Source organism: Spermophilus citellus (assembly GCF_964194105.1).
Source record: "Spermophilus citellus genome assembly, chromosome: 2".
In the NCBI taxonomy this organism is placed as follows: Eukaryota; Metazoa; Chordata; class Mammalia; order Rodentia; family Sciuridae; genus Spermophilus; species Spermophilus citellus.
Genome location: NC_138183.1, coordinates 32690737 through 32703070, shown reverse-complemented (window position 1 = coordinate 32703070; position 12334 = coordinate 32690737). Strand labels below are relative to the sequence as shown.

General features: G+C 34.2%; 1 protein-coding gene across 2 annotated transcripts in view; it reads right to left on the bottom strand.

The window, feature by feature from the left end:
- ERP44 (endoplasmic reticulum protein 44) overlaps positions 1 to 12334 on the bottom strand; it is a 99311-nt gene that overhangs the window by 68361 nt on the left and 18616 nt on the right. Inside the window, exons 2-3 of one of the 2 annotated variants that reach the window (XM_081280884.1) lie at positions 3002 to 3074; positions 1320 to 1359 (exon numbers count right to left, since the gene is read on the bottom strand). The exons of the other annotated variant lie outside the window; for it this stretch is intronic. Of the exons in view, the coding sequence (XP_081137010.1) occupies positions 1320 to 1359; positions 3002 to 3074 (113 nt within the window). The remainder of the gene's footprint in view (positions 1 to 1319; positions 1360 to 3001; positions 3075 to 12334) is intronic. 2 annotated transcript variants of the gene reach the window in all.

Here is a 12334-nt window from a genome sequence, read left to right as displayed (position 1 = left end):
GATGATTAACATTTAACTAATTTAAAAAGTGAGTGAGAACAAAGAGCGATCTATCCAGGCAGAGGAAATATCATGAGTTCAGTGATGAAAGAATATAGAATTTCACAAGAATTTAAAGTTCTGTATAACAAGCAGACTATGGGAGTGCAGAGAAGCAAGAGACACTGCTGTGGAGATAGGAAGCAGCCAAAATATGAGGGGCCTTTTAGGCCAAAGTAAAGGCTTAAACTTAACCAAAAGGTAATGGAAAACCACGTAAGAAGTTTAAGATGGAGTGTAAACTAATCTAATTTGCACTGTAGAAAAGAACCCTGGCTTATATTAAAGAGAACAGAATAGAAAAAGACATAAATGAGGAATGAGTGAGGAAACTGCTGCAGAAATCTAGATAAACTGCTGGACTGTAGCTAGCCCGAAGCAGGACAGTGGCAGCCTAGGCAGTAAGCCCTTAAAGGCAAATTACACCAGTGTTTCAAACTTCTCTCCAACTAAATCTTCCTGCTTCCTATTTTTACAACACATTCTTTAAAATACTATATATCATGTCTTGGTTCTAGATTCTGGGAATACCAGTAAGACATAGCCTCTGCCATCAAAATCTGTTTGCAAAGGTACAAAGAGATAAAATAAGAGTAAACCTCATGCAAGCTAAGTATCTCCAATTTGAAAATTCAAAATCAAAATCAGAAGTGATGCTCAAACAGTTTCAGATTATAGAGTATTTCAAACTTTGGATTTTCAGATAAGAGACATTCAACTGGGAAAGTCTATGCTAATATCTTAAAAATTTTTTTAAAAATCTAAAATCTGAAACACTCTGGTCACAAACACTTTGGATTTCAGATATTCAATTTCTAGTAAGAAAAAGGAAGTGGTCAGTGGTCTGTAGGATACCACATAAACATAGAAGGCAGGATCCGATTCATATTAAGTAAAGGCTCCCTGCAAAGGGTGGCAGGTTGCATAAACTGAAAAATATCAAACAGTATTTTTTCTTCTAAACTTACCACACCTAAATTCTGATCTCTAGACTCTGCCCTCTTTCCACAGTCAGCACAGAATACTGCATTACTGATTTTGTCATATGTTATTTCTTTTTAAGATTTGGCATAATGGAATCAATTATATTTCTCTCTTAAAACAAATTCTTGCCAAATTAAGATATTTATATGTGGATGAGCCTTAACTGATTTCGTAAATGGAATCCTATCTTGAAAAAAATAGAAGAAAGTTTTCCTATTCGTTACTCTCTATCACAGGAATAGTCACCTTCAGCAACAAAACAAAACAAAACAAAATATAAAAACAAGATTACTTACCAGTCTGCATAAAAATTTACTAAAGCAACATCAGCATTGTCTGAAATTGAGAAACAAAACCAAAGTTATTTGTGTCTACACAATTCTGACAAAAAGATACGATTTTCATTATGGTCTTTCCCTTTTTATAAAGGCCAACTAAAAATCCACACTAACAGTTAAGTTCTCTCTCACCCAAAAACTCATGCAGTCATGGATGGCTTCGATATAATTTGCCCCTTTTCTCTATATGCTCTACTCTCCACTTTCATTGCATCTTAAATGAATATAAAACAAAAAGGAAATCAAATCTAGATCAATCAAGTTAGCTACTGATTAGCCTACTCTCCTAAAGCAGAATGATCTGGATTCTAATGATCCATTTGTTGATTATCTATATTCAAGAATTACGGAGAACTAGTTCTGTAAGTAAAATCCTATTTCACAAGAGACCTGTATAACTAAGCTATTTCTAAATTTCAGATGTCCCATCTAGTAGCAACAAGTGACCTATAATTAACAATGTTGCACAAGGTGTACATTTTTGTGGTTCCTATCCATTGAACAGTTACTCTCTGTTGTAAAAATAACTTACTACCATTTGCATATCAGGATGTGAAGACATGAGAAAGATATAGCACTGTTTCTTTGCCTAAACCTAATTAGAGAAATTTAAATTCCCCAAACAGTAACAAAATTAAAACACAAAGGTATTCCAGAATTTGGAAGACCAAAGGTGTGAGAATGAAACATGAGTTTCAATTTCCTTTCCCTTTTTACCAAAAAGCGTGTTTTATCCACTTGCCTATTCAATCTAAAGCTGTGGTTCACAAACTGTAGTTCCTGAACCAGAAACACCATCATCACTTAGCAACTTACAGAAATGCAAATTTGGATGGGTCTAGCAGTTTCTAACAGAAATTGGGGTCATCAGAGCAGTACAGATGTTAATAAACCCTCCAGGTGATTCTGAAACCTGGTAAGTTTATAGAACTACTGCTCTTTAGATCCCAGAATATGGAAATAGACTTTTTTATCATTTAAAGTTGTAGGAACACAAAACAATGTATGATGCTCAATGAATGTTTTAATCCCTTTCACCACTAATTCATTAGATTTTGTTATATGCAAACCAATGAGTGTTTAATTGCACATTTTCTTAAAGCCCCTAAATTGTGATCCTCTATTAACCATATCTTCACCTTCCCTTTATTATTCTTAAAAATCAGAAATGGTTTCTCTCAAGTTAATTCTATCCATAATCACAATGTCAAAAAAACAACGCATTAAATAAAACCTTTATTGAACTTAACCAATGACACTGTAAGAGATCAGAATAAATTATTAAAAAAATATATATATGCTGTGTCCTAAAGACATTAACATTTAGTGCTGCATGGTGAGAACTACAAGCCTCTAAATAGTTTCAGCGAAATACTTTGTTAAGAATGGTATCTACATCAAGACAAAGAAGTAAAAAAGACTAAAAGCTTTACTTGTAACACAAGAAAGAAGACTTATACTTTTAAAGAAATTTTACTAAAACTAAAAAGCAAAAGTGCTTTATTTAAAAAAAAAATTCAATAAGCCATGGAATTAGAATGCCAGAGCTTCAACTATTCTAGGTAACTGAGATTTTCTTGTTTTTTATATAAACTCTTCACAGAGAAGAAAATATACTTTTAAAATATTGATGTACTTACTTAAAATTTCATCTATATTCTCTGTGTCAAGACTTGTTATTTCAGTTGTTACAGGAGTAAAAACCCAAGTTACCTGAAAATTTAAAAAATGTGAAATTAATGTCTCCAAAAAATAGGCAAATAAAGCAGTTTTTAGAATTAATGAATATGCCCCACATTTCCCCCTCTAAGCCTGAAGGAATCAGAGTAGTCATTGTCCATTTCCTCTTACAGCAGTAAGAATTCCCTTAATCAGAGGGGGTAATGAGACCAGGGCAAAAGACAGGTAGCTGATTATCAAAGAAAAGGAAATGGATATAGAACACTGCCCATCACCCAGTTGCTAACTGCCTGGGGAGAGAGGAGAAGGATCACCCCCTGCAGCTCTCTGCCTGCCTTTTGGTCACCAGGTAGGCAAGATAAGAGGAGGAAGGGGCATGAGAAGAAAGGAAAACTAAAATCTTAAGGGGCAAGATACCCCCACTCCCTCAGACACCAGCTCTGGGCTCCCTCCTGTTTGTCTGTCTCTCTCTGTTCTGTTTCTTAAATAAAATTTACTTTTTGCTCTTGCAAAATAAAAAAAGAGAGAGAGAGAGATTGTAAACATATGGGGAAAATGAGTGGAGTAGAAAAAGGAGATCAAGGAAAAGGGAGGAGGGACAGGAAAAGGGAGGAAATGCAGAGTAAACTTAACAAAATTACACTAAGTGCATGTATAAATACACCACAATGTATTCCTTGTTTGTATCAATAAAGCACCAATAAAAAAATAAAAATTAATGAGTAAAATTGGATCCACTTATTCCTTAGAAAATCATCAAATGATTTTAATCTTTATTAACTATTCTAACCCAACACTATATTAATGAAATATGAGAAATATTAATTTCTCCAGCCTAGAAACTGGTAAAATGAGAATTCCTGTACTTCTAAACACAGAAAAGAAATTGTTTCTAGACAATTGGGAAAATTGACATTTACTCACCCATTTAAATAAATACTTTCAACACCTTTATCTCTACAGCACACAAGAAAAAATTTGCCAGAGATTATCAGTTTTGAAAGTATTAATATAAAAGCAAAGCTGTTTGCTAACTCTATTCCATCATGTTTCTGAGAGCAAATTAATGAAGAACTGAGAAAAGACTTGCCATAATTATAAAGCAAAAGTTCTTCCTGCATTAGTTTCACTTAGTGATAATAAAAATGTATTAAGTCAGAGGCTATTAAATAGGGGGAAAGAATGTTTTTGCTTTCACTTTGGTATCTGAAATCCAAAGTTCAAGAAAATCTTCACCTGCCATCTGTAAAACAAAGATAAATTTTAAGCTAAACCAGCAGATTTTTGCTTTTTAAAAAGTAATATTTATTCTTTTGTTTCGTCTGTAGAAAACTGTATTTGCTACCCAGAAAGTTTTTTGTTCAAAACAGAATTTGGTATGGAAATTCATTCACTGAATCATTGCTTTTTACTGAGTGACAATCAACAACAGGATCTGATCAGAGTACTGAAAAGTATGGCCACCTATTTTATGGACACTTATAGTATTCAATAGCAATGATTTAAAATTTTATAATTCACCAACAATTCAATCTAAATGATATATAGAGACACCTTTATACTAGCATATAAATAATCCCAGCTAATTTATATTTCCTTAGACTTATTCTTTTTTTTTTTTTTTTTTTTTTGGGGAAAACCTAAGGATAAAATGAAGGCTTATATTCAAGTTACCATAATGGAGTAGCCAATAATGGACGACCATGTCTGCCAGCACCAATAAATTATACTCTTCTAAAAGCTAAAGTAAGCCAGGCATGGTGACACATGCCTATAATCCCAGCATCTTGGGAAGCTGAGACCCTAAGCAACTTAGTGAGACATGTCTCTAAATAAAATATAAAAAAGGTCTGGGGATGTGGCCCAGGGGTTAAGTGCCTGGGTTCAAACCCCAGTACAAAAATAAAACAAAACAAAACAAAAAACACCTAAGTGACTGTAATCGCCAAATAACTTGACTTTATACATAATTTTGTTATTTTTAATGCCTGAAAAATTAACTAGAAAGATGAGAAGTCCCTTACTAGACATTATTATTGATGCGGTTCAGGACATGTTATATCACAATATCATACATGGGTATTCAACAAACAGCAGAAGCAGAAAAGATCTCTCTGACCTTCTCCCCTGAATCAGGCCATAAAATAATTCTCTGACTTTCTAAAGTAGGTTATAAGACCCTCATGGGAGAAATAACCTCCATAGAAGAAAAGAAAATCCCCATCTCAGAAGATGCAAAGACACCAAGAACAATTTGACATTACCCATTAGATCATACATCCTTTTGTCCACACTTCTTTCTGCATGACTTTTTTCCATACTTCTTTCTACATAAATATCCATTCTTCATCAAAGGATAAGAATACAGTTTCCCTTGTTTCTTTTGGTCATCATTTCTGAATGATCTCACATCACACAAAACTGTATTAAGCCAGGTGCAGTGGCACACACCTATAATCCCCACTACTAGGGAGGATAGGTGGGAGGATTGCAAGTTCAAGACAAGTCTGGGTAATTTAGCAAGATCCTATCTCAATTAAAAAAAAAATTTTTTTTAAAGGCTGAGATGTATTTCAGTGGTAGAGGGCCACTGAGTACTGAGTTCAATTCCCAGTACTGGGAAAACAAAAGAAAGAAGGGGGCGGGGCAGGGAACCTTATATCGTTTTTTTTTAAATAAATTTGCATCCTTTTCTCTTGATAATCTGTCTTTTGATACAGGGATCTCAGGCATGAACCTAGAGATGGCTGAGGAAAGAAGTATTTTCTCCTCTATAATCACTCAACATCTTACTGATACTTCCCTTATAAATTTATGACCAACTCTCAATAACTGTGGAACCCAATTATATTGATACAGCAAGATTTTATAGTTATATGTTGGAGAAAAACTTAAGAAAACAGAAAAATATTATCACACAGCAATAAAGCTGATCATTATCAAAGTCAAGTCATCAAATACCGGTATTTAAGAGTCTAGTAGGTACTGAGGGCACTAAGGCATGGTACACTCCTCCAGGAGCTATCAATCTAGTAACAGTGACACAGAGGGAAGCAAATGTAATAAATGCTAGATTACAGATATGGTGATGATTTTAATTTGTATAATCCAAGCGATCCTGAATCTGAAGAGTATGTTATCACCTATTCAAATATAGGTTTGCAGAGAATTTACATTAAAATTCTAAAGTTAATTGCCTTTGACTTCGAAATATTTACATGGCAAGAATATTTTTACATGATAGGTAATGGCATAAATGAGGCAATGATCAACTTGGCTGCATTAAATAGACAACTATTACTTAATAGCACTGCACTAATAAATATGCCACTGATAAGACTGGCATTACGTTAACATCTGTGTTTGTAGAAGAGTCCAAAGCAAGGAAACTGTCTCTGACCCAAAAATCTCTCTTTCCCAAGGGAGGAAAGGAACCTTCTCTTATTATAATTAACATTTCTATTAATATGCAATATGAAAGGAAAGACAGGTTGTTTATTTGAATTCTTAGCAAGCTCCACTAGTCTGACAAATTGTTTCTTTTCATGTCAGCCCTGGGCAGAAATAAGATTCTCCTAGGGAAACATCTTTATGTGTCAAACACTACAGGGCTTAAGTAAAATAAAGACAAGTAAAAAAAAAAAAAATAAAAAAAATAAAAAAATAAAGACAAGTAGCTGCAGGTCAGGAAGGGAGGATGGGAATCATTAATTTTTTTTTTAAACTTAGATTGGAAGGAAACTTTTAATTTTTTTAAATAAACAAAAAGTTACAAGAAAATTCTTAATAATATTTCATCACTAGAGGTTATATTTTCCATGACTATTAAGATCTTCTATGAAGAATATAGGACAGACAACATATAAATATACAGATAGAAACATAGAAAGTATTTTACAACTTCTTCATTCTCTTCAGTTAATTAGCTTATTTTCTTGTTATAGAAAGCAGGGAGCAAGACAACTTCAATCATCCTCCACAATTCATTAGATAATATCTCGATCATGCATTTACTGTACCAACTGTTAAACATCTCAGTCTGGGATATTTAGTGATGTGATCTTACATGTAGAAAGGCATACCAGTGAAATGGGTAATATTATAAAAAAACTCATTTAAGAAACAGTGACAGACTAGCTTTAAATTGTAATTAATTTGTCAGCAAGTAAAAAATGTTTTCTTCCATTACACAGAAGGTTTTTAAAAACTGAGGTACCTATGAGAACTACAAAGCTTTCCTTAAACTTCCCTGTAAAGGCCACCTAATTGGATGGTAATACCAGCCTAGTCCCATTTCCACAGCACTTTGAAGCCACCCATCAGACAGCTGCTTCTCCCAAAAAAAGCCCCACTTTTTTGCCTCCCTCTATTTGCATACATGGTCTGCTCTACCCAGAATATCTTCTTCTCCACTACTTCATGATTAGTCCTTCAAGGACTGAGTCGTTCTTCCATGAAGCTCTAGTTTTCCTGGTAGAAAATGGCTTTTCTTTCTCATTAGTCCAACCTGCTCCATGGGACAGGAAGAGAAAAGGGGAAAAAGCAAGCAAGGGAATGTGAGTTACTGATAAATTAAAATTTTCTCTAGATTAAGCTCAAATTGAAAAAAGATACCAATAATAAAGTTTATTACATGATAAAGCAAAGTATTTTAGAAATAAATTTCAGCAAGGCTTTTTATTAAGCAGTCTCTCAATTGCTACAATAATAACAATATACCCATGCTATAATACTATTACAAATAAATATTCAGGTATTCATTGCTAAGCCCCAGTGCTGTTCCTCTATTAAAAATATCAACAATTGGGCTGGAGATGTGGCTCAAGCGGTAGCACGGTCATCTGGCATGCGCAGGGCGCTGGGTTCGATCCTTAGCACCACATAAAAATACAATAAAGATGTTGTGTCCACCGAAAACTAAAAAATAAATATTAAAAAATTCTCTCTCTCTCAAAAAAAAATCAACAATTAAAAAGGCAATAATCCAACAGAATTTTCTTCAGAATCATGAATTAACACCAATAATAATACACATGGAAATGAATTATTAAAGTTTCTCTGTACATAATTTAAAAAACAAATGCAACTTCCTAGTACATTAAGACCAGTGGTTACCATCCAAAAATATACTTTTAATGGGAACGATCATGATACTCTCTAAATTGGATGTCTCACTTCAATTTACTCTGCCCAGAGGCTAGACTAATCTTTCTGAATGCTGCTTCATGTACTTCAATTCCTCTGCCAAAAACCTCCAATGGTTTTTTGTCTATAGAATAAGATAAAAAGTTTTAACTCCTTCACCTAGCAGTTAAAGCCATTCACAAACTAACTTGTACCTGCTTTCCTGAATCACATCCTGCTTTCAATTTATACGTCATATTCTAACTAAAATGAACTACTTTTAGAATAACCATACATTCTAGTTAGTCATATATCCTAGCTTACTTGAGAGACCCCTCCCAGATCATGTCCACTGCCCTGGGATTTTATTAATAGTACCATCTATTTCAATCTTCAGAGGGTCCCAGTTCAGGCATAAATTATATGGTCACCCTGTGTTTGATAGACCCTTGGCAAATAAGAGGAATTGTACCAAGATCTTCACAAATCCTAAATCATTTAAGCTAAAATGTCTTTTCACATAACATCTGACAAAATGAAAATGAAAGTGAACAGAGAAGAATAAAAATGGACTAAGATATGAATGCTAAGCCAACCACTAGCCTCACTCATTGACTTGAAACACTAGGCTCTCAGCAAGGAAATAAAATCAGTAACTCATAAAAATTGCTACATGATCCTTTCAAAGGTCACACAAACAGTACAAATCCTAGAAGTTATAAATTCAGAATGCAAGGGGTCTACAGTACCTGCAATTCTTAAAAAATGTCTCATTATTCTTATGCCTCTACGTCTTACTCATGCAATTTTCTCTTTTAGAACAGCTAAGAAAGCCTATCTAATTTTTAGGGCCCAATGCAAAAGCTATGTTTTCTTGAAGCCCTTCCTTGTGGTTCCATAAAACAGCAATCCATTTCTCTCCTCTGTGAACTTGTAGAGCACTTTCTGTAGGGCATTAATTTCTTATTCTTTATTAAGGAAAGAAGCATAGTAATTTTATCCTCAAACTGGATATTTGTATTGAGAACTTCCTTCCTCCAACAGATTATTAATACTTTCAAAAGTAGAGACTGCACCTTATTCAAATTTTATCCCATAGATCACCTACTAACATACCCTACTGTACACAAAAGGATTCAAATATGTATTAAATGAATACATGGATATAGATTATGTTAATACACTAACAATTCAGATATGAGAATTCACATCTCAATGCTGGAGAGTAGAAGTGGGAGGTAAAGGTCCAGAAATCATATAGCCAAGAAATGTTTTGAAGATGTTTAAGAAAATAAGATTATCAAATTAGAATGAAGTTATACTGCAATTTGATTTTAATTAGTTGGTGGTAAAAAGCAAAATACTCGGTGAGAATTCATAGACTTACAAGGAATCTCTGAAGTGATCTTACCACCTGTCACAAAAGCCCCTCCTCTATATCATTATCTAAGAGCTGTCATGAGCTCTTAGTGATACCTTCTCTGGCTCCCCACACTGTTCTTTGGCATGATTTACAGGCACTTCAGCACTTACTATCCACATATAAAAACAGCTTTAAGATCTATTATGCACAGTGTGGTGACTACAGTTAATAATAATATATCTTATTCTTGAAAGTTGCTAAGAAATTTGATCTCAAATGTTCTCATCACAAAAAAAAATGATAAGTATGTAAGGTGACAGGTATGGTAGTCAGCTTGATTTAATCATCTTGCAATGTATACATATATCAAAATACCATATTGTACACTATAAATACATGTAATTTTTATTTGTCAATTATACTTTAATAAGGCTGGGAAGAAATAAAGAGAACCATTAGTAAATCCCCCCCCCTCTAAGAGAGAGAGCGAGAGCGAGAGTGCTATGTTTACATAAGTGGATAAAAATCCAGCCCATTTGGAACTTTTAAGACCTGATGCTAATAAAATCCCAAGAGGAGGTTATCAAATATTATTTGTTAGCAAGAAGTATTTGCTAGACTTTATTGGAATGTCTTAGTAAATAAGTTATAAAATAAGAAGTATTTCTTTACAGTAAATTTGTTTAAAATTCAATATTTTAAAACCTTATTATTTCAAGTGTGGCCCCTGAACCAGCAGCACTAGCATCACCTGGAAGCTTGTAAGAAATGAAGAACATCAGGTTTCAGCTCAGATTAATAAATCAGAGCCTTCATTTTAATAAGATCCCCAGATTGATTCCTATGCACATTAAAGTTTAGGGAGCATTACTTAAGCCTTTTATTCTAGCAGCAAGTATATAAGTTCATGCAAAACTCTGCATGATGGTTGTGGTCCTCTTATATGCACACAAGAACAGGCAGGACTCAAGTGACAATTCTCTAATGACATGTACATTGCTGTGATTTTAGAAAAATGTAGCATCTGTAATCTTATTAGAAACTCACAGATGTTACTTTTCAAAAGTATACTATTTGATGCTTAAAAAACATCTTAAGTAGATATTTTGCATATTAATTGACATTAAATAGAAGTGTCAATAAAGGATGTTTCTTCTGGGTAGCATTATTATTCTCAGTTGGCATTACTTCCACCAGGCTTTTTGCAGTAATAGCTTAGTGTACTTTCACTAAATCTTTCATTTACTTGTCTTTCTGTTCAGAGATTTTTCAAAGCTCTTTACAAACTTTCTTCCCTATAACAAAAAATAAGTGATAAACCAGACAACTGCTCTCTCACATTTTTAATCCAGACTGACAAGTAAGCCTACCACCCGAAGTCCCAATGCCATGGGACCCAGACTGCTTCTCCTCCCTGGAGGCCACTTCTCTGAGTGCAATGTCAGCCCACTCTTATTCTCAGTTTTGCATTAAGCTGGCAGTCAACAGAAGCATAAAGGTTTGCAGTTGGCTGCAAGGAGCTAGAGAGGTTGAAAGATCCCTGGAGAAAAGATGCTGAAGCTGACAGGGACTAAGGGCCTTGAAGCTGGGTATCAATCAAGGCACATCTCACAGTGTTAGTATTCCCAGAAGCATTATAATGAACTAGAAGTTCAAAGAGAAAGAAAAAATAGGACTAAGTGTAGAGTAACTCTAGGAAGCTACTTTAACCCTTAAATTGCTTAGTGTTACAACCATCCTATAGTATCAGTGCGACCCACTTTGGCGGAATCTGCATTTATAAAGGAACATAAGAACAATAATGGGGATGTGGCTCAAGCGGTAGTGCGATCGCCTGGCGTGTGTGCGGCCCGGGTTCGATCCTCAGCACCATATACCAACAAAGATGTTGTGTCCGCCGAGAACTAAAAAAAATAAATATTAAAAATTCTCTCTCTCTCCCTCTCTCCCTCTCTCTTTAAAAAAAAAAAAAGAATTCTCCATTAACTCAAAATATGTGCAGACATGTTTGAGAAAACAAATCTGTAACAAAAAATGCAAAATTAAATAATATAATCCCTAGTCAGCAAAAGCAACCACAGACAAAAAATAAGGAGACAAAAATTGTTGAAATTCATATTTTTTGAAGTCATTTGATCATGCATGGATTTCCATTAAAAACTGATGTCTGTTTTGGCATTTGCAGTAAATGGATGGAAGTGGAGACTATCGAGCTAAGTGAAATTAGATAGTCCCAAAATGTCAAAGGTCGAATGTTTTCTGATATACAAAATCTAATCCAAAATGGGGGGGGGGGATGCAACGACTACAAAGAGAAAGGGAAAGGGAGAGGGAATTTCATCAAAATAGAGGAAAGATCAGTAGACTAGAAAAAGGGATGGAGGACGAGGAAGAAGGGACAGGAAAAGGGAAGAACAATAGAATGAATCTGACTGAACTTTCATGTTCATGCATGGATATGGCAAGGTGGGGCCACACATTGAGTATAATCCACAGGACATCAATTAAAAAAAAAAAAGTAAACTGTAAATGGGTTGAAGAAGGACTGTGGAGTGGGGAGGGAGGGTGGGGGAAAAGTGCTAGGGACGAATTGGAGGAAATTGTGTTCCATACTTTTGTGAAAATGTCAGTATGTATCCTCGTGTTGTATGTGACTAAAATGAATAAATTTTTTTAAAAAGTTAAAAAATAAATAAACTGATGTCTGTACACAAATATATAACAAATACCACTAATTATTACATATAATGCATCAATTAAAAAAGCAAAACAAAAAAATTGATGTTATATGTATTTTATTTTTCGC